At 37.8% G+C, this 27,289-nt stretch overlaps 1 protein-coding gene across 3 annotated transcripts in view; it reads right to left on the bottom strand.

The window, feature by feature from the left end:
• Positions 1-1,125: 1,125 nt before the first annotated feature.
• Positions 1,126-27,289, bottom strand: part of LOC127424011 (cyclin-dependent kinase 11B-like) — a 41,440-nt gene continuing 15,276 nt past the window's right edge. For all 3 annotated transcript variants that reach the window (XM_051668769.1, XM_051668771.1, XM_051668770.1), the window contains 10 exons: positions 25,615-25,683; positions 25,340-25,539; positions 21,437-21,649; positions 19,226-19,331; positions 19,000-19,121; positions 16,660-16,767; positions 5,821-5,937; positions 5,544-5,692; positions 1,865-2,054; positions 1,126-1,608 (listed from right to left, as the gene is read on the bottom strand). In XM_051668769.1, the coding sequence (XP_051524729.1) occupies positions 1,516-1,608; positions 1,865-2,054; positions 5,544-5,692; positions 5,821-5,937; positions 16,660-16,767; positions 19,000-19,121; positions 19,226-19,331; positions 21,437-21,649; positions 25,340-25,539; positions 25,615-25,683 (1,367 nt within the window). In that variant the 3' untranslated portion in view covers positions 1,126-1,515. The remainder of the gene's footprint in view (positions 1,609-1,864; positions 2,055-5,543; positions 5,693-5,820; positions 5,938-16,659; positions 16,768-18,999; positions 19,122-19,225; positions 19,332-21,436; positions 21,650-25,339; positions 25,540-25,614; positions 25,684-27,289) is intronic.

The following is a 27,289-nucleotide window of genomic DNA, read 5'->3' on the forward strand; positions in this document are numbered from 1 at the left end:
CACATAAATGTAAACTGCACTGCATAGGGGAGGAGACTATTGTCATATGATAATTATTTAATGTTACGTATGGTAGTCATATAAAGAAAAGCCTCCATCGCCATCATTTACAGCAGGGGTGCTCACACTTCTATAGAATGAGATCTATATTTACATCATGTTATTGCAGACTAGTAAACAGACAGTAATAAAATAACAATAAAAAACAGCAATGAATAGAAACTGATTACAAATAATAGATCAAATTAAGAACATTGTGCTTTTTTTTAACAGCTTTAAAAGTTTTTAACAGCAGTAGGCTATCAAGAATTCAAGAACGACTGACTGGGAGTGAGAGGTGCATTGCCGAAGCAACTGCGCAAAACCCAGTGTTAGAGATCTTTTGTGTTATTATGAAAAGGGTAAAAATATTTTTAGTTCATTATGAAACTGTGGCCACCACTGTCTAGGTAATTAATGGGAAAATCTGGAGGCACTTTCCATTGCCATTGTATTGAAAAGACGGTCCACGATATTAAAACCTCTCCTTTTGCATAAAGCAAGTCATGCATGTTTGGGACGAAATTTCATGAAATGAGTATATAATAACAGAACTTTCATGATTTTCAAGCTGGGATAGGAAAAAGCATTTTTTTTCCCTCCCCTTTTCTCCCTAATTTGTAATGCCCAATTCGCTCCAAGTCCTCGTGGTGGTGTAGTGACTCGTCTCAATCCGGGTGGCGGAGGACGAATCTCAGTTGCCTCCACATCTGAGACAGTCAATCCGTGCATCTTATCACGTGGCTTGAGCGTGTTACCGTGGAGACGTAGCGCATGTGGAGGCTCACGCTATTCTCCGCGGCATCCACGCAATACGTGCCCCACCAAGAGCGAGAACCACATTATTGTGACCACCGGGAGGTTAACCCAACGTGACTCTACCCACCCTAGCAACCGGGCCAATTTGGTTGCTTAGGAAGCCTGACTGGAGTCACTCAGCACGCCCTGGATTCGAACTTGCGACTCCAGGTGTAGTAGTCATCTTCTTTGCTTGCTGAGCTACCCAGGCCCCAGGAAAAAGCATTTTAACATAAACAATTCAGCTTTAACTTGAGAAAACAGATCAGTGCACCATAAGTGACAAAGGTTTTTCAAATGGTTTTATTTCATACTCTTATGATGTCACAAATGTGTTAATGGTTTTTGACATTACATTATAACACAACAATTACAGACACAGAACAAGTCAGAATAAAAGAAGTCTGAAAAATTGTCTCTTTCCTGCCACTGGTTTTAAAACTAGACTAAAGGAGGAAGATAAATCAAACCAACAACCAAACAAGAGAGCGCTGTCATATTTCAGATGAACATAAGGAATTTGAACTTCACAGAGGTCCTCAGTGTCAGTTAAAACAGCTCTGCAGAGTCTCTCAGTCCCTGTCATGTTCAGTGGACTCACTGAGAGTCATTCTCAAACAGTCTGACCATCATGTCACAATGACAGAACGCTTTTGACTCCGGGACGGACGCTCGAGGTCAGAACTTCAAGCTGAATCCTGGACCAGCTTTGGAGACACCCTGGTTAGCAGTGGTCAGATGGAAACCAGTATCCTTAAGATCATCATCACCCTGAGAAGATCATTTGGAATATTTAAGATTAAATGACAAAGTGATAAAGAATTAGCTGAACTGGGCACTAAGAAATATTACTCTTGGTCAACAGAGTAAAATAGGATATTACATGAGAAAATAATATAGGGTGAGACTTTTTATTTTTTACTTTTGACATCCATAACATGCACTGATGAATTGTTCCCAATAAGAAAGTGAATGTGTATTAAAAAATTAATCGGGTCAACTTTAAAAGCTGTTCAAATTTTAGTACCAGTTGACTGAAGCCCAGGCCTCCCTCCGGCGGTCTCGGACTGGTTCCTCTCTTCACCCGCTGCTGCTCGCTCTTGGCTGGCCAAGTGGGAAACATGGAGGGCTCAATGGGGAGTGGCGTCTCACGGAAATACTCGTGTTTGAGAGCTTCATCAGCGCTGATCCGCTTGGCAGGACAGTATGTCAGAAATCTGAGATGAGTGAAGAGCAAATTCATTAGACAAATCAAAGTCACGGCAAAAACAGCTGAACTGATGCAGTGTGTTAGACAGTAAACATCTTGCACAGCTGTCTGAAATACTTGATTCCATTTATCAAAAATGTCCATATATTAATTTATTTATAAAGTAGTAGAGGTGAGGGAAAAAACACTGTTTTGAAAGTATTGTCATGGTGTCGATATTTTACGGAGACCCTTAGAGAACAGGGAGGGGATTTATTTTCTCAAATAGTTTAGAATTCCCTCAAAATAGTTTGGCGTCCCCTCGCAAATAGTTTAGCGTTCCCTCAAAACAGTCTGGCGTTCCATCAAAATACTTTAGGGTCCCTCAAAATAGTTTGGCATTCCTCAAAATAGTTTAGAGTTCTGAAGACTAAAATTGTCATGTTTATCAGTATTATTGATTATCATCAGTATTTGTAATAATTTTGTAGCATTATTGATCGTTTGTATTATATTATTAAACTTATGTCTTTATGTTATGTTGTGTAATATGCAGGCCTAAAGCCTAGTGTAAGTCAAGGTTGCATATGTAAAGCTCTGACATCCGGGAGGGACTCGGAATAGAACTGCTGCTCCTCTGCATTGTAAGGAGCCAATTGAGGAGGTTCGGGCATCTGATTAGGATGCCTCCTGGACGCCTTCCTGTGAAAGTGTTCTGGGACTGTCCAACTGGGAGGAGATCCCGGGGAAGACCAAGAACATGCTGGAGGGATTATATCTCTTGGCTGGCCTGGGAACGCTTTGGGATCCCCCAGGATGAGCTGGAGGATGTGGCCGGGGAAAAGGACATATAGGCTGCATTTGCTTAATCTGCTGCAACCGCGACCCAGTCCCGGATAAGCATTTGAAGATGGATGGATGAATTACTTTGACATTTTTGTACTTTTTTTTTTTTCTTAAACAGACTACATAATAACAGCCTAAAATAATGAATATACATATAAATATATGTACACAGACATGTACTTGACGAGTACTCAAGTATACAAAATGCCCATCGCTAGACTGTACATTACCCCTTGTGTCACTGCAGAAATTGAATATGGACATTGAATGAGGGTGAGAGCTGGGCGAGTGGCAGAGTTCATATTTCCCAGTGAAATCAGGGAAGCATCTGAAATCATGCAGCTCAAAACCGGTCAAAAAGAACATTTCTGTGAAGGAATTTGTTGTTTCAACATCCTAAGGTGTCTCTACATCTTTCTATTCCTCTGTATGTCTCATGTTCTCCTCTGCCTCTCTCTGTCTCACATGAGTGTGGAATTTGCAGGTAGACTGTGATGCATTTCAGGTCTATATCATCACTGAACAAATAAGCTGTTCTTTCAGGTAGGTCCTATCTGAACTATCTGTGAGCCGATGAGGGCATCTCTTACTGAATACTCACTTAAACAGGTAGTTCACCTAATTGTGTGCACATTTAAATTAGGGATGTGCAAAACTATTTATACACTGTTGGTGTGTGTCTGAGCGACTAGGAAGCCATGTATAATTGGGCATTGTTTCATGGGGATATATGGCGCTTTTACAGGGTAACTAATGGATATTCAACAAATAAAAAGGCTACATTTTTCACAGAACTATCAAAGAAAGAAATTAAAAAAAGACACCAATTAAGACTTTGTCACCAAAACACTCCGACTCTTAGTGCGATCCTCACTCTGAATTCAAAAGCGCATCACTGTAAAGCCCAAAGTATACTTTGATTTTGACGTGAACGCTCAGCGTCTGCGTACAATAGAACGTGAGCCTGTCAAAGTATTCTCCATACTGACTGTGCGCGCATACACAGGCAGTTGGCGTATGCACGGTACAACTGCACAAGACGGCGGACTATTTCTCTTCAGGAGTTTAGACCCATAAAGAAGTCTTTATATTCCTTCAGACTGGAGTTATACAATTACAGGTAACTCCAGACCTCCTCACACACGAGCTCTTGACGTGCATATCACCTGTTGATGTTTTTACCTTCGTCTACTGATGTTTAGCGGCGATTACATCATCTATCGTTTCTTCGTAACAGCAACGGTTCAAATAGGAGCACTGCCACCTTGTGGATCCACTAATTTGTGCAAATTATTCCAGGTGCATGCACAGTCTGTGCGTTCAAAGACGTGTGGTTAGAAATATCGGGCTGCACACATTCAGTGCTCCAAGACTCTAACGTTGACGCTCAGTGTTTGTGTCTGACCAGAGTATACTTTGGGCTTAAAGAGCACCTATTATGTTTTTTTTTTTTCAAATATGACCTTTCATGTAGTGTGTTATATAGCTGTTTGTGACTGTAAAAAAGTCTGCAAAGTTTCAAAAATCAAAGTGCACGACAAATGAAGTTATTGACTCCCAAAAGAAAGAACCGATTCTGAACACCTGAAACGAGTCGTTAGTAATTCCAGACTTACTTCCTGTACTAACCTACGTAATTTGGTAACAAAAAACCCGCCTCTGGTCTTCATTGGCTGCTCGCGAACAGCTTTGTCTTGCCCTGAAACACTACACTAAGCGGTAGACCAATCACGAGCAGAGTAGGCTCTCTGAAAGGAGGAGTTTAGAATGAATCCTTTAGAACGGATCATTGAACGAGTCCTTTTTGACACTGGGAAAAAAAGGTAATGCTGCAATTTAAATTATGAGCAAATTAAAGTGTTTTTTGACCTTGGATGCATGTAAATCTATTGTATGAGACCTTTAAAACAAAATTAGGCATGTTTAAAAACCATAATAGGTGCTCTTTAAAACAAAATTAGGCATGTTTAGAAACCATAATAGGTGCTCTTTAAGACTAGCAGAGTTGCAGGGGCATGATATCTGGTTCAGAGTCTTTTTTCTGCTAATCCGGATATTACGACTTATCTTTCCTGCTTATTGGATCACTGTGTGATCTCTACAAGTAAGCTAATAAAATAATTTCAACTCAATGTTTCATGTCCATTTAATTATTTGGCAAGTAGTCATGCAATAAGCTGGATGATGAGGAGTCAGACGGGCATTAATTACTAAAACACCAACAGATCTCAGACACAAACCGGAGGTGGATTTCAGCTGATCAACAATTTATTTCTTGTCACATAATTACATATTTTCAATGCAAATCAATATTTTATGTCCATGTTTTTATTTGTTTGGTTAGTAGCCGTGTAATAAGCAGGATAATGTACAGCCAGCCAGTTGTTATAGCAAAATAAACCCCTTCAGTGTGATACAAGAATTCTCCACTTTGCATCGGGGTCCTGCTCATCCTGTCGAGGCTTATTGTGCAATAAATTATCGTGCAACAACCGGATGACTGTATATTATCCCTTACATAATGCACAGTCAGATGGTCATTATTGCAAAATAATGCCAGGCCCTTTACATTATCCTTCCTATCACATGACTACTTAACAAATAATCAAATAAGGGTACAAGAAATTTTGATAAAATATGGTGTGTTTACATGTTGTGTGTGAGCTCTTACTTGTTCATGAGGTCAAAGCCCTGGTCAGAAAGAAGTGCTCCGAAGCGCTTGCGCAGGTTGTTATAGGGGTACTCAGTAAAAGTCATCTTCTTAACTGCAGGCAGCTCATTGTAACCTGGCCAGATCTTCTCACTGGGAGAGCCCAAGTCCTACAATCATTGCATATTACAGATTCAACAACCTCAAAACCATTAAACAGACACACATTCAGAAAGGCTTCCTTTTTGTTCATTGTAATAATATTTATATGAAAATAAAATTCATTTGAAATTCATACCTTGAATATTTTGTTAATTTGGTCGATCTCAGATTTGCCAGGGAATAAAGGTTTCTGGGTGAGGAGTTCTCCAAAAATACAACCCACCGACCACATGTCCACAGCTGTAGAGTATTCCTGCCAAAGAAATGAAATTATATGCATGTGATTTCAACAAGATGACATGGTTGCAAAATATTTGATTTTAACTAGATGCTAGGACGTAACAATGGCAATAAATCACAAAAGTGTTTGCCAACTTCTACAGCAGCCGAAAACATTTTTTGCACTCATTTTCTCCATATGTATTTCAATCATCAATAAAGAGTTGCACTAAAGCCATGAATCAAACCAACCAGCTCGGAGATGAATCACAACATAAACTTTGATTTAAGGCAAAAAAAAGTGGTTGAAAATCAGAAAAAGTAAAAGACGGTGTACTTATTCTTCTATTAGTGAATGAACTACTCCTCCCATGAGGCACTGTGAATGATGTAATCGAATCAGAAACAACAGTACAATGAAAACACTAGTTATGTAGGGGAAGTCCACCCAAATCTAAATTTTACATGTTTTCTTATGTAAATGTTAACAGCCTTCCATTAAATTGAGCATTAAATCAAATACTAATCTCTCATCCAAACACTCATGTTATGTTTTTTCTAGTGCTGTCAGCGTTAACATTAACCGCATGCGATTAATTAAAGTTTAATGCGTAATTGTTTTTAAAATCGCGATTAACATATTTACCGATAATACAGCATTAACCAACAGTTCTTGGGAGGGCAGAACCTTTGTAATGTGTCTGCCCGGAGCCATTACACTGACGGAAACACCACAAACACACACAACAGCGCTTCCTTGAAATAATGGAGATGGAGAAAGGAACTCAACGCTATTTGATGTAACAAAAAGTGTAGATGGGACCTATGTAAGGTGCGTTTTATTTGCCACAGAAACACATCAAGCCTTAATCCCAAAATGCAGAATGAGACGTTTTTGTCAGCAAGTGTGGAGTTCAAAGCAGCATTTAACGCTGGCATTGAAGCTCTGATGCGAATCATGAACGCAAAACCATCTGGCCCCAGTGCCTTACACCAGTTGGCAAGACTTTAACTCAAGAAGCTCCTCCAAAGTAATATCTGAGTCAAGAAAGTCTTTTTGATCATTCGTCAATTTAGGAAATTCTAATAGCTCTACGAAGTTGCTAATATCCTTATCGGTAGACGAAGACGTGGAACTCTAAAGATCGAAAAATAATTCTTTAAAGAATATTATTATTACTATCTGTGGCAGAGTTAAATATATTGTCTCTAGAAGACTTCACTGAAGGAATGGTGGAAAAAAATTTTTTTATTTATCTGGCAAGCCATTTCCCTGCTTTGTCCCTCGGCTAAAAGTATATCTGTCTTTCCCTGAATATCAAAAACACTATCCTTCTGTGACAAAATAGTGTTGTACCTATATTTTATATATAGTCAACTCTCTAAGAGCATTTGATGACATTTGGCGCTTCAGCTCTGTTTCAGCACTTTTAATACTCTTTTCCAATTCTATGAATTCCTGTGCTTTGATCCTTTTAATGAATGAGGCATATTGTATGATCTGCACCCTAACAGAGGACATTGAGGACCAATTGGTTTCTACATAAGCATTAACTTCTATCTTTTGCATTTGTTGAAATGCTGGGTCCTGTAGAAGGGATGTATTAAAGCACCATCTATATTATTTCCTTTTCTCTATAAGTGACAACATCTCTAAACTCACCAAAGCATGATCTGAAACCAACATGTTCCCAATTGAGCAATCTTAGATTTAAAATAAATAAATATATACATTTTATATATATATATATATATATATATATATATATATATATATATATATATTTTCTAGAGTAAATCTTGTGAACTGATGAATCCCCCCAGGCGGATTCAGAAGTCTCCAAATGTCTTTAAGATTTTTACACATCCTCTGAAGTGTCAAAGTTGCTCTAAAGGGTCTACACACTTCTGCATCACTATGATCAAGGACCGGATCCATTAAAAGATTGAAGTCTCCACCCAAAACCATATCATGGAGGATCCCTTCTACTTGTAATTTCCCCTCAAGATCTATAAAATAGTTCTGATCATCAGCGATAGGTGCTTAAATATTAGCCAAAATAAGAGTTTGCCCTTGTATTTCAGCCAAAACAATAGAGCTGCATGATTCTGGATAAAATGAGAATCACATTTTTTTTTTGGTTAGAATAAAGATCACGATTCTGAAGAAAAAAAATGCTTATGTGATTTACAAAACCTGGGTATAAGAGTACTAAACAAAGCAACATGTAATGTACTAGAGGTTCTGACAAAATGTTCTCTGCTTCAATCAAAAATGCAATAAAGCTGTAAATCAAATATATACATTTAAAATGTCCTAAGTCCACAAGAGGGCGCAACAAATACATTACAAACTAAACAGCACCTTGTTATTATTGCAAAATAAATAAAAAATAATAATTCTTTAAAGAAAAAAAAATTGCATAAAAAAAAAATGAAATGATTTAGCCTGTTTCTCACATGTCAAGTAAAAAGCAAAACATGTAGGAAAAAGCTGCATTAACAGTTTTACACTGGTTATTTTACTTTTTTTTTTCCTGATTAACATTTTTTTATTGATTATATAGATAACAAAGAAAAGCAAAACATATATACAGAATCAATGTTTAACCCCACTATTACTCCTCCCCCTCCAAAATCCCCAACCTTACCCTGACCCTTAATAACATCCCAAATGATTATAGACACACACACAAAAAAAAAACATATATACACACACATGTATATATGTGTGTGTGTGTATGTATATATATATATATGTGTGTGTGTGTGTGTGTATATATATATATGTGTATACATATATATGTGTGTGTGTGTGTGTGTATATATATATGTGTATACATATATATGTGTGTGTGTGTGTGTGTATATATATATATATATATATATATATATATATATATTAAAAAAAAAAAGATTTAAAAATAAAATTCTCTCTCTACTGCCCCTCCCCAAGAGCCCTCCAAAAATGCCAAGTAGCTGCCCCATTTCCCATCAAATGAATCCCAACTTCCTAGCCTTCTACATGATGCTTCCTTGAAAGCCGTCACCCTCCCCATCTCCATGCACCATTCTTGAAATGAGGGCGATCCAGCAGACTTCCATCCCCTTAAAACAATTTGTCTGCTGTTCATGACACTGGTTAGAACCCAATTCTTTATGTGTTTATCTCCTATATTGATGACTGCCCCATCTCCTAAAATACAGAGTCTGGGGCAAAATGAAATTTGAGTGCCCAATACATCACACATAAAACTCTGAACCTTCAACCAAAATTCTTGCATTTTCACACACCACCAAAAAACATGGGTTGTGTGTCCATCTTCTGATTGGCATCGCCAGCAGGTGGGTGTGTCTTTAAGACCAAGCCTATACAATCTAGAGGGGGTCCAATAGAATTGATGTAAAACCCTGAATTGTATAAGCCGCAACCTTGCAACTCTAGATGCAGACTATTTTTTTTTAGAATCCTAGCCCACACTCCCTCCTCCAATACCAAGTTTAAATATTTCTCCCATAATCTCTTGACAGAAGTTAAAGGTCCATCCCCCAGACTCTGAATTAGAAGGGAGTAATACATTGATGCCTCATGACCTTCTCCAAAAGCAGTAATCACCTCTCCCAGAGTATCTGCCTCTTTAGGGGGGGTGTATGCTACTCCCAAAAATAGTACACAGCAGGTGGCGCAGCTGTAAATACCTAAAGAACTGAGATCTGGGAATTCCAAAATGTTGAACCAGATTTTCAAAGGATCTCAACACTCCGCTCTCATATAGATCACAGAGTGTAGTAACCCCCCGCCTCACAATTTGTACCTCTGCTACCGGGTGTCTATAAAGTAACATAATCCATCCAATAAAAGTATTTCCAATATCTTAAAAAGATAATCCCATTCTACCATATCAAACACCATTTCAGCGTCAAGTGAAATGGCCACGTCCGGAGTCTGATCATTCGCCACTGCCCACATGACATTGATGAAACACCTAATGTTATCAGAAGAGCTGCAGCTCCGAATAAACCCCACCTGATCTGCATGTCTATGAGATGTCATAACTAAATCGGTTACCCAGAATTTTGGACAATATTTTAACATCTAGCTGGATCATGGAAATTGGACCGTAACTCTTACACTCACTTGGATCTTTGTCCTTTTTAGGAATCAGATTGATCCGGGCTTGTGTAATGGTTGGCGGAAGCCTTCCATTCTTTAATGATTCCATATAAACAAATAGTGGAGCCAGTTCTGCAGCATAAGATCTAAAATGCAAAACCATATGGCCCCGGAGCCTTGCCTGTAGGCAAGGCCTTAATTACCTTGCCGAGCTCCTCCTCCTTATCTCAGAATCAAGATAATTTTTTTGCTCAGTAGTCAGCTTAGGGAGTTCTAATGGTTCCACAAAGTTTCTAATATCTTCATCAGTAGACGAAGACGTGAAACTATAAAAATCAAGATAGAATTCTTTAAAAGCATTATTAATATCAATGGCTGAGGTAAATATTTCACCACCAGCAGATTTCACTGAGGGAATGGTAGAAAAAGACTCTCTCTGCTTTATATATCTAGTCAAAAGCTTCCCTGCTTTGTCCCCCGACTCAAAGTATGACTGTTTTGCCCTGAATTGCCAAAACTCCACCTTCCGCGACAAAACAGTATTATATCTGTATTTCAAATCGAGTCAATTCTCTGAGGCCATCAGATGACATTCGGCACTTCAGCTCTGCCTCTGCACTTTTAATATTTCCTTCCAACTTTGGATTTTTTGATGAGTGAGGCATACTGTATGATCCGACCCCTAAAAACCGCTTTAAGTGCCTCCCAAGCCACGCCCACAGAGGATACTGAGGACCAGTTGATCTCTATTTAAACATTGATTTCAGTCTTTAACATTTGTTGGAATTCAGGATTTTGCAAAAGGGATACATTAAAGCGGCAACTATATGATTTCTTTTTCTCTGTATGTGGCAATACCTCTAAACTCACCAGGGCGTGATCTGAGACTAAGATGTTTCCAATTGAGAAGGTTAAACCCACTAGGCGGAACCAGCACAAAAAGAAACAAAAAAGGCGCTCAGTTTCCTTGGACAGTCGAGTAAACGTTCAGTGAGACGGTCCACTAGCCAGCAACATGAAAATCACCAAATGGCTTACTCACTCGATGGTCTTTATGAAGGACATAGCTTGCTGTGGGCATGTAAATATTTTGCAGCCCTCCCTAGTATCTATTCTCAGTTTGGCCGGAAACAGAGCAAAAGCAACCTTCCGTTGATGTAAGAGTTTCTTGCATTCCTTGAAATGATCACATTTCTCTCGTCGAATTTGCAAAGTCTGGGAACAAGAAAATGCTGTGGTTCTTCCAAGAAAGCCTTCCTTTACTCCTTGCCATGCGTAACACCAGATCTTTATCGGATGATCTCAGAAATTTGGCCAGAATTGGTCGGGGCCTGTCTCCCTCTGCGGATCTCCGAGCTGGAACTCTGTGAGCTCGGTGGATTTCCAGCTTATGGCCTGTTATGTCAAGCAGACTCAGGAAGAGCCTGTCTAGGAATTTTACCATATCTCGGTCTTCTTCATGCTCAGGAATTCCAACAATTCGGACATTGTTTCGTCCATTACGATTCTCGAAATCCTCTTTTCCCAGACGCGCACCAAATCTATCTTGGTCGCTAGCAGATTAGCAGCTAATTCCCTCTCCGATGACTCCAGATAATCGATCTGTTTCTCGACATCCGACATCATTGTAACCATCTCAGAGAATTTCGTCTCCATGGAAGTGATCGATCGACGTATTACATCAAGATCCTCCAAGTCCGCAACAACCTTTGTCAACATTGCCGACACATTCATCAATTTGCGCCGAATTTCTTTCAGTTCACCGTCCAAAATGAGTCCGGGGCTTTCGGCCCGTTTCTCAGGAGAATCAGCCCGAGCATGTAAGTGTTTTTTAATCTCTCCAGAGCCCGAGGACTTTGAATTCTTTGACATATTGTCTTCCTAAAACAATTAAGGATCAGGGTGTATCGAATCTCACCGGTTTGTGACACAAATATTATTAAAACTAGCAAAGTGCGCAGAGTTCACCGTTCACACGTCCGACCCTCACATGGTGCCCATGAGACCTCCACGTAGATTTCTTTTAATGTCTCCAGAGCCCGAGGATTTTAAATTCTTTGACATATTGTCTTCCTATTGTTCTTGAGGTGTCAGGCGCATGAGAATGTAAATGATTTGTATCCCCACAGACCGACGATTTCGAATTCTTCGACATCCTACACTCCCAGCGCAGTTTAACAATCAAAACTAAATCAGTTCTCACCGAGTAATGTTGACTGAAAGGTTAAATGTAGAAAATTGCTGCCACTAGGCTGCTTCCAATTGCATAGCGTCACGAGACTCCCATCTTTCTGGATTACAGACAGAGCATTAAATCTTTTTTTGAGCTCAAGAAGCTTCTTAAATATTTTTAATTTTATTTGGTTATGAACAATAACCAAAATGGCTGCTCAACAGCGTTGGCACATGGTCCCAAATAACTTAAGAACGAATACATTCTCAAGAATCTGATTGGCTCCAAATAAAAAGTAAAATGATGTAACAACATGTACATTTCCTCTGCAACAACTAATGTTTTTGTATTTTTTATGTTTCAGAATAAAGCAGTAGTGGGCTTAAATAGTACATGTGCTTACTAGGGTCACTTCCCTAATGTAATAGTGGTTCTGTGGATTCCGGATGACTGCCAGATGCAGTGCTGAGCAGCACTAGTGGATAATCACATTGCCAGACAGGAGAGTAGAGAAAACATACCAACAAAGTCATGTCATGACGCAGCCCGAGTCACAAGGACATCAGAATCAGGAGCTCGGCGACCAGCACATACAGAGCGACAAAGAACTCTGGCAGTCATCCAGAACGCACAGATCCACAGTTACACACATAACCAGCATTTTGTTTCATTCCTCCAGAGGTGGTGCTAAGCACTAGTGGATGACACATACCAACTAGAGGTGGGCGATATACCAGTACAGACGGTAACCAGAAGAAATTTGGCAACTGGTATCCATTTAGGATTATCATCTCCATCATGGTTACGTGGTTATAAATGTGCAACTCATTCTATTCACGTTACAATTTTTCATTACACATTCTGTCTGAGAAAGGGAGGAGGAAGGTGGGCAGGGTTCCACGTGAGAATGAGAGAACTGAAGAAACATGGACAGGGTTTTCAGGCACTGATGATTTTTTGCCGTCGGCCCAAGCAAAATTTTGGGCAGCCAAAGCAAATTCAATGACGTTCATCTCACATTCTAAATAGGCTTCTCATCTGACAGGAGAGTACAGAGCAGGATCACTCGCGCTACTCAACCCGGTTCACAAACCACAAAACTTATGTGATTCATTTGAATGTTATTGAGTTTTCCTATCTTAAAGTAGGGCTAGGAGATATAGCAAAAAAATTTAATCTTGATTTTTATCAAACCTATGGACGATTAACGATTCAATTTGTTCAACTTTTATATGTACTCCAACATGACTTAAATAGCATGTTCTTTATTAGAATGCAAGGCAACCTGGTTAGAGAAAGCCAAGTTCTTTTCATTATAAAAAAATGTACAAACGCACCACAGGGGGAAGTTGTCAACTGTGTAAATGTAAAACAAATTAAAATCTAATAAACCCAGATGCTCAGAAATAACAGAATAAAAAAATAAAAAAACTGCAAAATGCTTCTTAGCCAGTGTAGGTATTCATTTTATCGAAACCAAGTTTATCTAGAAAGTACTCATTGTATATCAAACAATGTGTGTATATGGATGACATTTATGCTGACTGTCTTCAAATGTCTGATCACCATCCACTTGCATATTAAGGACCTAATGAGCTGAGATATTTTTCTGTTTTTCTTCAAATGTGTTCTGCTGAAGAAAGAAAGTCATACACACCTGGGATTGAATGAGGGTGAGTTATGGATGAGAGAATTTTCATTTTTGGGTATAACTACCTTTGAAACCAATTTAGCCTTTAAGTCAGATTTCGGATTAACAATTGTACAATTAATCCAGCTACTCATATTCACCTTACAAGTTCCCATAAGTCTCTTTATCACACTGACTCCGTTTCCACCTGGTATTAAGATGAATTTTTGGTGATTGGATCACATGTGGTCAGCACTAAATACAGGTCTAAAACGTTCTGTCATCAGATCACAAAAATCCATCCTGTATGTGTCCCGGACATCAGTGAAGCGCCTCCCCTCACCAGGCCTGTGGTCAGCTCTTAAGGATCTGTTCTTAGAAGTGCTGACCCCTCTTCATCTTGTAGCTAATATTATTTCTGGATTGTGCATTTAAATTCACAGTTTTTACAGAGAGTGGTCTCCCAAAAACTCATGTCCATCTATATTACTTCCGTAATAAAACCGTTCATTTCCCAATCTAAACTAGGGCTGCAACTAACAATTATTTTGATAATCTACTAATCTAACGATTATTAGAATGATTATTCGACTCTTTGACGATTATTGCAGCGATTAATCATTAACTCATAACCGATTATTCAGCTTGTGCCCCGACTTAAAAGGTTGTATTAAACATGCTTACTAACAAGAGGACAAAATCATCTTTTAAAAATACCTCTAAATGACATTCACTGAATTAAAGGGAAAAAATACTTTTTATTAAGTTTAATTCAGTAAAGAAATTCACTGCAAAAAATCCTATTATCATCAAGTGTTTTTGTCTTGTTTTCCATTTAAAATTGTCTAAAAATCCTTAAAACAAGATACATTTACTTGAGAAGCAACATATAAGATATTTAGACTCGCTTTAAGAGAATGTATCTTAAATATAAGTGTATTTTGTATAGAAGTGTATTTTTTCACTTGGTTATACTTCTGCAAGTGCAGTAAAGACAAATATTCTTATATTCAAGATCTATTCTCTTAAATATCTTATATGCTGCTTCAGAGGTGAATTCATCTTTTTTAAAGGATTTTTAGATATTTGAAAATATTTGGATTTTTAATATTATATTTAACAATTTTTTCTTCTGCAGTATAGCTGCTAAAGTAAATGTACGTTGTTTTAAAGGAGTTTTAGATATTTATATTAGAAAACAAGCCAAAACAAAAACAGTGTTGCAGTGTATAATGGGGTGAAGACTACCCTCTCTCACCTTTGTTCACTTCAATCCATCTTTAACTCACAAGTAACAAACTCTCTCTTATTAATAAAGCTGCGTATTGACAATTTTCTTCATGATAAGAAATACACAGAGACACATATATTATGATTCAATAAGTCGCGAGTCATCATGTTATAATCTAGCTGCATTATGTGTGTGCGCTCAAGGGATGAGCGTCCCGTGACAGAGTGTGCATCAGCCGGGTGCAGTTTCAGTCTCTCCCCCTTAGATCGGGACATTCACACAACTCATAGAAGAGGTGCTGACAGCACAGAGAAATGACCGTTTTGGAGTTTGTAGTTATTTACATGATCTGCTTCTGTATTATTTTATCTTTAATAAAGCTATAACACATTAAATATAACCGCATTAAAGATGTAACGCCAGGGTGTTTCCTTTAAAGAGCTCCAGCTCCACTTATTCCACGACGAGAGTGCTTCTGTATTTACTTATTTTGTATTTTTATATAATGCCCTCATACTTTGTGACATCACCTGAAACTGTTTGGAAAGTTTAGAGTGCATCTGGACTGTGATCTGTGTAATTCTTCCTCTCTTCAATCAGGTAGAACTGCAGTGCTGCTCTCACACATCATCATTAGAGTTTAATGTGATCTCATGTTACGTTAAATGACAAAAACAACTGTTTGTCAATGTTTTATTGTCGACGTTGTCGATAACAATGACTAATCGTTTCAGCCCTAATATTGATACATGATTGTATCAGCACAACCCTATTACTCGATTAGGGAATGGGCGGTCACTGCTGTGGTGGAATTTTTCAGAATCAAAACTCAGGTCAGCTTTTCCTTCTTCCAGATTCTACACTCATGATCATCAGTTCCACACGGTTCTTATAGAGACCTATAATTCTTGATCTAAACCTCAAACACCATCTCTATTTCTGTTCATCTCAGCATAATAAATTCTATGCTAATAAGTCATCCTGTTCTTCACAAACTACAAGTTCTCTTTTACCCTCTCGCTACATCTGAGTCCATCCTATCCCCTCAGCTAAAACTGCAGCAGTTTCTCAAAACCCCCAAATAAACAGACGACTTAATTGGATAGACTAAAGGTCGCAACTGCTAAGCAGAACACTGTCAAGAAAAGTTACTCAGGTCTCGTTTATAGAGTATAAATAAGGGTGTATTTCAAAATAATGAGAATTCCTATAAAAACCTTCACACTGCTGAACTCTTTTGCTGTGAATTTCATTTCTATGGTAACAGTGACTTATCCGATAGGTGAATAAATAAATAAATAAAAAAATTATGGATAGTGTAGTTCTTTAGGTGTTTGGCTATTCAACAAGATTTTCTAAAAAATGCTGAAATCACACTGATTTGTGAGAAAGAAGCATACATCACTTACAACCTCAGAGCTCATGGTAGGTTTGTTCAAAATAAACTTATCTTTGGAGAAAATGAACAGGATCTTTATTTCCGAAACCCTATTGTTTGCGCTTTACAAACAAACTAAAAACAAGGATTATTTTATTATTTTATTTCATTTTTGAGGTAACACCGGCTGTCTCTTGTAAATGTTGTGTTTATTGATGAATGGCACTGACCTTTGCCCCCAGCAGCAGGTCAGGTGAGCGGTACCAGAGTGTGACCACTACAGGTGTGTAGGGCTTGAGCGGAGATCCGTACTCTCTGGCCAAGCCAAAATCTCCAATCTACAAAACACATTTTAATTTATAATAATGAAATACGTTTTTGTTGTAATTATTAGAATTTATAATGTCACAATAACAAAAACTTTATTGGTCGTAAAAATAGCCAATGTTTAATTTTCTTGATGCAAAATACAACTTTGAGAAAGCCTTTAATGCCTCTGAATTTGAAATTAAATGTTCAACAAGCACATATGGACGTTCGGGTGTACACATACTTTTGGCCATATAGTGTAGAAGAGTGGTTCTCAACCTTTTTTCCTTGAGGCCCCCCCACTTGCATATAAGAACGTCTGCCCCCATGATGCCCACTTCTGGATTAACCCCGCCATCTTTTGGAGATCCCGTCCCCATTTAGAGATCTCCTGCCTGAAGCTATAGTGTTGCCAATTAGGGGAATTTGTCACCAAATTTAACGATTTTCTCATAGTTCATGTGACTTTAAATGATGTTCTGCGACACGGAGCTATTTTGAATATATTTAAATATACTTGGCAATTTTGTGGCAGAACAGATAAGGATAGGAAAGCCTAACAGCATCAGCAACAGTAACTAAGCGAAGCAGTATGTCTTCTCTCTCCATCCTGCACACTGTGCGTGTATCCGTGCACTCGTGAGAGAGAACGCTATCCAAGGCCATAAGAATGCAAAAATAACATGAATGATGACGATGATTCTAGTGGATGACACATTTCTACTGGCCCTGTAGCTGTTTGATGGTCTCGTTATGTTAACATGTCAACAAAGTATGCAGTTTTAAGAGTTTTTGCAGTCTTGCAGTGCGTGGTTATGATGTAGCAGAAATCAAAGAATTTTTAAGATATAAGAAAAAGAAACTTGCAAGCACTTATTTGGCCATGTGCCAGCCAGCGCCTCCATTAGAAGCAGAATATGTTGGGTGCGTTTCATCCTCTTGTATTTGTGCAAAGAGGTTCTAGTTGGTAGAGCGACGTTCACAAAGTTTTACTACAGTTAAAGGTGCTATATGTAATATTTTTACTGTACTAAATCATAAAATGACCATAATATGTCATAAGAGAATTAGGAAACATGTCTTCTCCGATAACAATTCTACAGTCAGTATATTCTACTTTGAAGTTTCCATTGCGGGCCAGAATTTCTGTTTATGTTTTGGCCTGTGTGATCCCGCCCACTGCCCACTCACCAATAGTATTTCGACGCCGCCGGATTGCCAGATTTGAACGAGTTTGCAGGCAAACAACACTGCGTGCTGTAGCCATGGAAGCCAGCAAATGAACTGGATCAGAGATAACAGATTCCACCTGACCTAAAAAACCTCACCATCCGTCTAAAAACCACCATGACAAGAGGTGTAGTAAAACAAGGATAAATAATGGAGATGCCTTTGGAAGATGGAGACAGCTTAAAGCCCAGAAATTCTTTAAAACGAATGCTGAATTGGCAAATTTTCTCCTTAACAAGCAAGCATGAGCGTCACCTAAAATTAGTTATCTAATTTATCTCGGCTACTAGTAGCGATGGACATTGAGTAAATTCAATATTGGAGTACTCGCATTCATACTCTGTTTTTCCGGTGAAGTGATCCCGACTAATGCGGCGGAGCGGAAGGGCCATGGCTGTTCACTACCTCAGCAACCAGTGTGACAGAAAAATATGACAGAAACCACAAGCTTGAATCAAAATTGACTCAATTTATGAATGCGATTACTCTATATGTTTAATGAATACTGATGTCCAAATCGAGTAACGTTCCTCATGCCCATCCCTAGCTACTTGCTACGGTTTTTATCTATCTAATCCAATGTAAACCTTACATCCGTTTTAGAAGAGTTTATTGTATTTTGTGACTGAATCAATGAATGTGGCAACCCGCATGAGCTTGGAGTCTGGGGTGGGGCAGACAACTCTCCAATATTTAGAATTTGGACTGCAGTACCCATTTCAAATGCTTGTTGTCAATCTTACATACAGCACATTTAACTGGGTGCCAAAGTCTTCGGACAGCTTTTGAATTTTTTTGTTGAGATTTTGCTTTTTGAGTTAGATGATGAAGTTGACATGCTATAATACTGGTATCACACACTTCATAGATCTTTGACCGCCTCAAAGTGTATGAGGTTTCAACCGCATGTCCCCCCCATGAACTGCCGCTCTTCTAAAGGGGCATGGACCTCAGGTTGGGAACCACTGATGTAGAATAAATTAATTCAACCAATGTTTGGAACCTATTTTGTGGGTTTGTGGCTGTTTGACCTTTAAAATGCCTTTGTGACTCAACAGTAGGTTGGAGGTCTTGAGGTCACGATGAAGGATCCAGTTGTCATGGAGATGACGGACACCCCTCAAAAGCTGAATCATCAACGTCTTCACCTCACCTGCAGAGGAAATCAAACATTCTCCTCATGGACAGCTACACTCATTCAGTGACGTCATTAGAACATAATAAATGTCATGTGGATTAGAACAGACATGTTCATACCGGGCAGGAAGGGCTGTTTCATGGTCTCCATCAGACTCTTCAGATCATGCTCCACATAATTCATCACAATGTAGATTTTATCCATATTACTGCCAACAACAATCTCCTACACCAACAGTTCAAACATTTGATTAAAATCACAAATTAAAAATCCCACTAATACAGAACGATTCACAAGACAACAGTCAAGTTTAAATGTGCTCTTATTACTTTGAACCTTTGAAAGTATTGTGATATTAATGCTGATAGTCTTGATCATTGATTTTAGAGGTGTAATGATTTATTAGTTATATTGATGCATTGATTAAGAATCCTACCAATACAACTGTTGATCTTGAAATATGACCTAATCATTTGCAATGGTCAATGATTTAAAATGCTAAAACAAAAATGCAATTTGTTAAAGTAGCTAACCATTTTTAAAATGATATATATTTAAAATCAGGGTTGCTGCAGAGTTTTTAAAATCATCTTCAAGACCTGAACAAATAAAATGAATACCATATGCCCATCCCAAAACAAACCTACACAATCTCAAATAAATCATGTATCACAGACTCTTAATCAGGCAGAAGCACACATTCAACATGACCTTAACATTGATCATCAGTAAAACAAGTTTAAAACACTCAAGACACATTCACCACATATATCTCACATTAAAATAGATTTATGTAACATAGAAATAAATACAAATTAGAGGTTGACCAATATTGGATTGTGCTGATACGATAATATGTTGAAAGAAAGAATAGTTTTAAAATGTGGTAGCCTATATTAAATGTTCTTAGTCTTTCCTTTCTGTGATGAGGAGGGCCAGACAGAGGACACAAGAGTTCAAATCGAATTAAATTCCAGATGCACTTTATGGTGCAACCAAAATACCAATAACTAGAAAAAAAATAAAATAAATTCATAGTGCAGAACTTTTAACTTTAAAGGCTGAAATACAGCGGGGACTCTTATTTTGAAATGCTTCCAGCTGCTCATTCAAACAGATAAGGGAAATAAAACGTGCACTCCTACAATAATCTACAACTTATTCCAATGTAAATATTGTTATATTTCATCAACAGATGATCATTAGCAATCACTTGTCATAAATTTCCGATATGTCCTAATGATTGTGAACCGCTCTGCAAAAGCCCCCGCGTGCTTGGAGAAAATACAACAGTCACGTTTTCACTCTGAAAGACGCAGCGCATGCACTTATATAATAAATCATATTCTTTTGAAGTTTGATACTCACATTAGGTTGTATCACGATTCCTGTCTTTCCACTCCCAAATTTAAGACCTCTTTAAATAAAAATTAAGACTTTTGTTGTATCATTTAAGATATTTCAGACTTTTAAGACTTTTTAAGGATCCAAGTGAACCCTGGTCAACCTAAAAATTCATACCCTTATTATTCAGTAATGTAATCCTATCACAGCAGTGTAATTACAGGGCTCCAGACTAAAACTAAAATCACTACAGAGCCACTGGCCCTTAAAATGAAACATTAAGGAGCCAAATTACAGAACTGCTTGATTTGAAAGATGGTTATTCAGAAGCAAGTCAGAAAGCCGAAGAATTAAAAACCAACATACTTCTGTATAAAATGTGTTAAAACATTTTTTTTGGTCCTTCCTTACTGTGACGGGATGGCCCAGACAGAGACATCAAGAGTGCAAATTGAATAAAATCCCAGATGCAGTTTATTGTGCTACCAAAATCCCGTTTTGTGAATCTATTTGTCTGTTTCATTAAAAAGCCCCTGTTCAAAAGAGTCATTGTCTGTGAACTGGACATTATGGCTCACACCGTGCAGCAAGCTCATCTCAACAGAAAGGGTCAAAAGAGACGAAAGACACGCTTATGCGCACTCTAAAGATAAGATAGTAATTCAATAGTTTACATGATGATATCTGACAAATAAGATTACAATGGACTTTAAATTATTGTCGCCATTATTAATTTTTTGTGGCATTTGCAGCCATTTTAGTCTCAGTCTGGAGCCCTGAATTACTGGCTAGAATATTTGAGATGAGATTAATATATCATTAACTTGTAATTAAACTGTAATAAAAATGTAAAAATGAGCCTTCCATCAGTGAAGGTGTGAAACGTCCCTTCTTATTTTACATGCATCACTAATCATAAATAACTTCATTGTATTGCATATGTCATGAATGAAAGAGTTGGTGTTGCTGTAACAGTGTGTTCTCACCCTGACGGTGACGATGTTTGGGTGCTGGGCTTTCAGGATGGTGTTGATCTCTCGAAGGGAGGTGATGGGGAAGCCTTCCTTCTCCTTTTCCATCTTCAGTCTCTTCAGGGCCACAATTTCATCGGTCTTCTTGTCTTTGGCTCTGTAGACGACTCCATAAGTGCCCTCTTCAATGCGGTTCAAACACTGGAACTCCTCCACACTCCGACAACCCTGAACCACACACACACAAACACATCTTTTTAGCAAGTCAGTTCACTCGGCAGCCATCTTTGGAACGCTCTCTGGCAGCTATTTTTCTATGTACACAAGTGACATGCCAGTGCAGTTCCTATGTACTTGAATGGGGAAAGACCGAAAGTTTGTCAAGATTACGATCAAAGAACATATTTCAAATCAACAGTAAAATCTAACAACACTGGTATCATAAACTGTGCTTTACCTCAAATCATAAAAAAAAAAAAAAAAAAATACATTTTCCCATCTTATTTAGCTAATGCGCATGTGCGTTCTCAAACTGACTGACAGGCGATGGTGATTGGCTCTTTTACCTGTAAGGAAGGACTTACATTTATTCATTTCATTTACATTTATTCATTTTGCAGACGCTTTTATCCAAAGCGACTTACAAAAGAGGAATACATTAAGTGAATAATCTTAAGGAGACAGTGGTACCGGAGCCGTCTTGCTGCCCACTGAATGAAATCCAAGTACATTTATAATAGTCAACAACTGCCTCGCTTAATCCATCGTCTTGGATGGATTTTTCATGGTGTTCATTGCAGTGCGTTAGGGCTGATACGTTTCACAATACATGTGTCACGATACGATATAATGCGATACATCACGCTATCATGGTTCGATTTCCTTATGATTCACATGCTCTCAATTTCATTCCAGTAAATATTGGTATATTTCACTTACTGCATGTATGTCCATTTGGCTTACAAATGAAAAATGATCTCTCTGTTAATGTTTTATATTAGCATCTTTTCATCACTTTGGTCAAATTTGAGTTTTTAAAAGTTAAACAATTTAAATCAGGGCTCCAGACTGTGACTAAAATGGTCGCAAATGCGACCAAAAATAATTGATTGCACAATGATTTAAACTCTAGTCGCCCTTGGCGACAGTCAGAGTGTGTGCATTCATATGCGGTTTTGTCAGATATCATCTTGTGAGTTATTGAATACGTCTTTAGAGCACACACTTGCGGCTTTTCACCTGTCCTGTTGTGAATCATGAACAAATGACTCTACTGTACTGGGTCTTTTTCATGAATCACCCGAAAAGAACTGAGGGTTTGAACTCAGGATCTCAGGTTAGCAGATTGAATCAGAGTCACTTTCTCAGTGAATCATCCGTCAGTGTGTTCACAACTGGGAGCACAGACATTTCAAAAATAAGAGTCCCAAGTGTATTTCGGGCTTCTTTATAATTAAAATTCCTGTATTATGTACCACTTTTTTAATGTTCTGGTAATTGTTGATTGGGATTGGAGTGGTACAATAAACTGCATCTGGGATTTTATTCAGTTTGCACTCTTGTGGTCTCTGCGTCCATCCGGTAACAGTAAAGAAAGACTAAGGCAATATTTAAAACAATCTATCTATCTATCTATCTATATATGGGCTGCAACTAACGATTATTTTGATAATCGATTAATCTAACGATTATTAGAACGATTATTCAACTATTCTGCGATTATGGCAACGATTAATCATTAGCTCATAACCGATTATTCAGCTTGTGCCCCGACTTAAGGTTGTATTAAACATGCTTACTAACAATAAAGAGGACAAAATCATCTTTTAAAAATAACTCTAAATGACATTCACTGAATTAAAGGGAAAAAATACTTTTTATTAAGTTTAATTCAGGAAAGAAATTCACTGCAAAAAATCCTATTATCATCAAGTGTTTTTGTCTTGTTTTCCATTTAAAATTGTCTAAAAATCCTTAAAACAAGATACATTTACTTGAGAAGCAACATATAAGATAAGACTCGCTTTAAGAGAATGTATCTTAAATATAAGTGTATTTTGTATAGAAGTGTATTTTTTCACTTGGTTATACTTCTGCAAGTGCAGTAAAGACAAATATTCTTATATTCAAGATCTATTCTCTTAAATATCTTATATGCTGCTTCAGAGGTGAATTCATCTTTTTTAAAGGATTTTTAGATATTTGAAAATATTTGGATTTTTAATATTATATTTAACAATTTTTTCTTCTGCAGTATAGCTGCTAAAGTAAATGTACGTTGTTTTAAAGGAGTTTTAGATATTTATATTAGAAAACAAGCCAAAACAAAAACAAATCAAAAACGTATTTTGTTGCAGTGTATAATGGGGTGAAGACTACCCTCTCTCACCTTTCTGTTCACTTCAATCCATCTTTAACTCATCCAAACTCTCTCTTATTAATAAAGCTGCATATTGACAATTTTCTTAATGATAAGAAACGCACAGAGACACATATAATATGATTCATATGTCGACTAATCGTTTCAGCCCTAATATATATATGAGATCCGGCTATTGACACAACCAAATTTTTGAAAAAATTGAGGTACACAACTATTTACACAAGGTGCAAAAATTCACTGATGCTCAAGAAGACAACACACTACTATATGCATACTATATGTAATTATCTGTAATGTAGATTCTGAAGAGCAGAACTAAATAAAAATCTTATCTCTTATATTTGTATAAATTATGAAACACAAGGGAATGCAAACGTATCTTCTGAACTATATATACTGTATATTAAATCTAAACAGAGCAATTATGTGATTTGGCGACTAAAAACAGCCATTTGGCTCCTTAAAGTTTCAGTTCAGGAGCCAATGGCTCCTAAGTAATTTTTTTGGTCTGGAGCCCTGTCATGTATTCCATCAATAAATATGATGTCAAAACATTACACGTGTGTGTTTACTGTTTAGATGCCTAATTTGTCCTAATTACAAGTATATACATCAGTATGTAAAATACATGCTAAAACCCGGTACTGTCTATGTAAGGACAGGGACTTTAACCTGAATGGAGTCGAATGTCCGATTAGAATTAAATATTTATCTTTGTAGTTTTTTTTTTAATCAAAATTTAGCTGTAAATTATAATTATAAGCTGTGAATTATAAGAGACATTATTAATGACAAATGGAGTATGTGGATCTCATCTTTGGACACACATTACAAGGCAAACCAAACTTTTTCAGCACCCAGTGAAAGTATGCTGAACTCTGTGCTGAACTAGTGAGTGAAATCTGAAATATTATCAGGCAGTCGCTAATTACAGACATTTTAAGTCACATATGTGAGTGATATACTCTCATAGTAAAGTGCTGCGCATAGAGTAGAAGACTGCTTTTGGGATTTTAAGAATCAATATCGATAAAAGCAAAGGAAGATCGTGGTTAGTCAGAAAATCAGTATTTTTGCATGGTCCTGGTGTTAAAGCGTGAGTGAGGACCAGCGTGTCCTCCAGAGAAATGGGCTCAGTTTCAGTCTCTGACTGCACTGAGAAATGCGCTCTAATTTTACACTTATTTAGATGACCTATTTCATCTTTATTGAACTGCTGGATATGATGTGAATACAGAAATAGTTGAATACAAATATTGATTCAGGGATCTAAAGTATAGATACAATATCATGATGAAAAGCATCACAATATATCAATATTTGATAGTATTGACACAGACCTACAGTGCATTCTGGGATTGCCATCTTGACGCAAGATGCATGCGACGCTGTCTAAAAATTTGCAAAAAGAAGGTATCTTAGAATGCAGCATAAATTTGCTGCCTGCTGTTTGACAGTCTTTGCATGGCTCTTAAATGCTGTCTACGCAGGTAGCTCACTTAGTTTGAGGAAAAGCTTTATGTGCGCTTGAGTACCTGTAAAGCAGGCAGGTATTTGGGAAGCTCCTTCTTCAGCTCTACAGGTGAGATGGGAGGTGATTCGGGGATATAGTTGTCATCTGGAGTGGCTGAGTGAGTCTGAGACTGTGGCGTAACATCTACTGCATCATCACCTTCCTCTGTCTCCTCTTCCTCACCGCTCACCTCTGAGTCATGATCAAAGCGCGACTCTGGAACTGCCACACAGTCATTACATACCTCATGGCAGCAAAACGATATTTTATAATATAGAAGTGTAAGATATCACTCACGTGGTGGGATGTGATTTCCATTCTCTCGGTCCTCTTCATCCTCATCTGACTGATCATCACTTAAGTCACCTGAGAAAAGCACAACACTCTTCAGACACAGTCTAAAATATACATTATTTTGCTGAATGGCTATGTTGCTGTCAGCAACCTGCAATCACACTAATGTGCTTTTATATTTGACAAAAGAAATTGTGATTACTAGTACTAATGTCTCACATGATAGACAACTGTCAAACTGACGCTCCAAGCTGCCCTGTGAAAGTGCAGAATGATTGGCAGGCCGAAAGTGCTTCAAAGTCTTAACAAACAAACTGTCCACGGCCCGATTCCGATATTTTTCTGGCTGTGTACAGAGCCTAGCGCTGCCGATTTAACGTGTTATAATAATTAAAAAATTAAAAAATAAATGTTAGGCTAATAATTATGCCATCTGACCCGTACGTAATTTCTAATAAGCCTTGATGTTTTTGCGTTTTGCATTCAGCAGAGGGCAGTCAGTAAACACAGCCACAGTTTGTACCACAGACACAGGGAAGAGTGGGCTGTACCAGCATCACACCTCATCAAAAAAACAAGAGCAGGCAGCACAAAAAGAATAAGGAGCCTGACATGCTCACAGATGACATGCTTTTGCATTCAAAGACAGCTGCACAAAAGCACAAAAGAACGCAGGGGTCACAGACGTGTTTTATTAACTACCTTTTCACTTGACACACCATCCTAAAATGTGCCGTTTATGGTGCTGATTATCATATATTAATAATAATTTTAATGATTACATATTAAACTCATTCTTTATTTGGGGGCTTTTCTCAGCAAATATTGATATGCAATTATTTGGCACATACAGCTGAAGTCAGAAGTTTGCATATACCTTAGTCAAATACATTTAAACTCAGTTTTTCACCATTCCTGACATTTAATTGTTGAAAACACGCCCTGTCTTAGGTCAGTTAGGATCACTTCTTTATTTGAAGGATGTGAAATGTCAGAATAATAGTAGAGATAATGATTTATTTCAGCTTTTATTTATTTCATCACATTCCCAGTGGGTCAGAAGTTTACATACACTTTGTTAGTATTTGGTAGCATTGCCTTTATGTTTGGAGGAAAAAGGCCATTTAATGATGGTAATTATGGCCAAAAAGTTCCATTTATGTTTCATCAGGCCAGAGGAAATTTCTCCAAAAAGTAAGATCTTTGTCTCCATGTGCACTTGCAAACTGTAGTCTGGCTTTTTTATGGTGGTTTTGGAGCAATGGCTTCTTCCTTGCTGATTAACCTTTCAGGTTATGTCAATATAGGACTCAATTTACTGTGGATATAGATACTTGTCTACTTATTTCCTCCAGCATCTTCACAAGGTCCTTTGCTATTGTTCTGGGATTGATTTGCACTTTTCGCACCAAACTACGTTCATCTCTAGGAGACAGAATGCGTCTCCTTCCTGAGCGGTATGATGGCTGCATGGTCCCATGGTGTTTACACTTGCATACTATTGTTTGTACAGATGGACGTGGTACCTTCAGGCGTTTGGAAATTACTCCCAAGGATGAACCAGATTTGTGGAGGTCCACAATTTGTTTTCTGAGGTCTTGGCTGATTTGTTTCGATTTTCCCATGATGTCAAGCAAAGAGGCACTGAGTTTGAAGGTAGGTCTTAAAATACATCCAC

The sequence above is a fragment of the Myxocyprinus asiaticus genome, chromosome 33, assembly GCF_019703515.2.
Source record: "Myxocyprinus asiaticus isolate MX2 ecotype Aquarium Trade chromosome 33, UBuf_Myxa_2, whole genome shotgun sequence".
NCBI classification, from domain to species: domain Eukaryota; kingdom Metazoa; phylum Chordata; class Actinopteri; order Cypriniformes; family Catostomidae; genus Myxocyprinus; species Myxocyprinus asiaticus.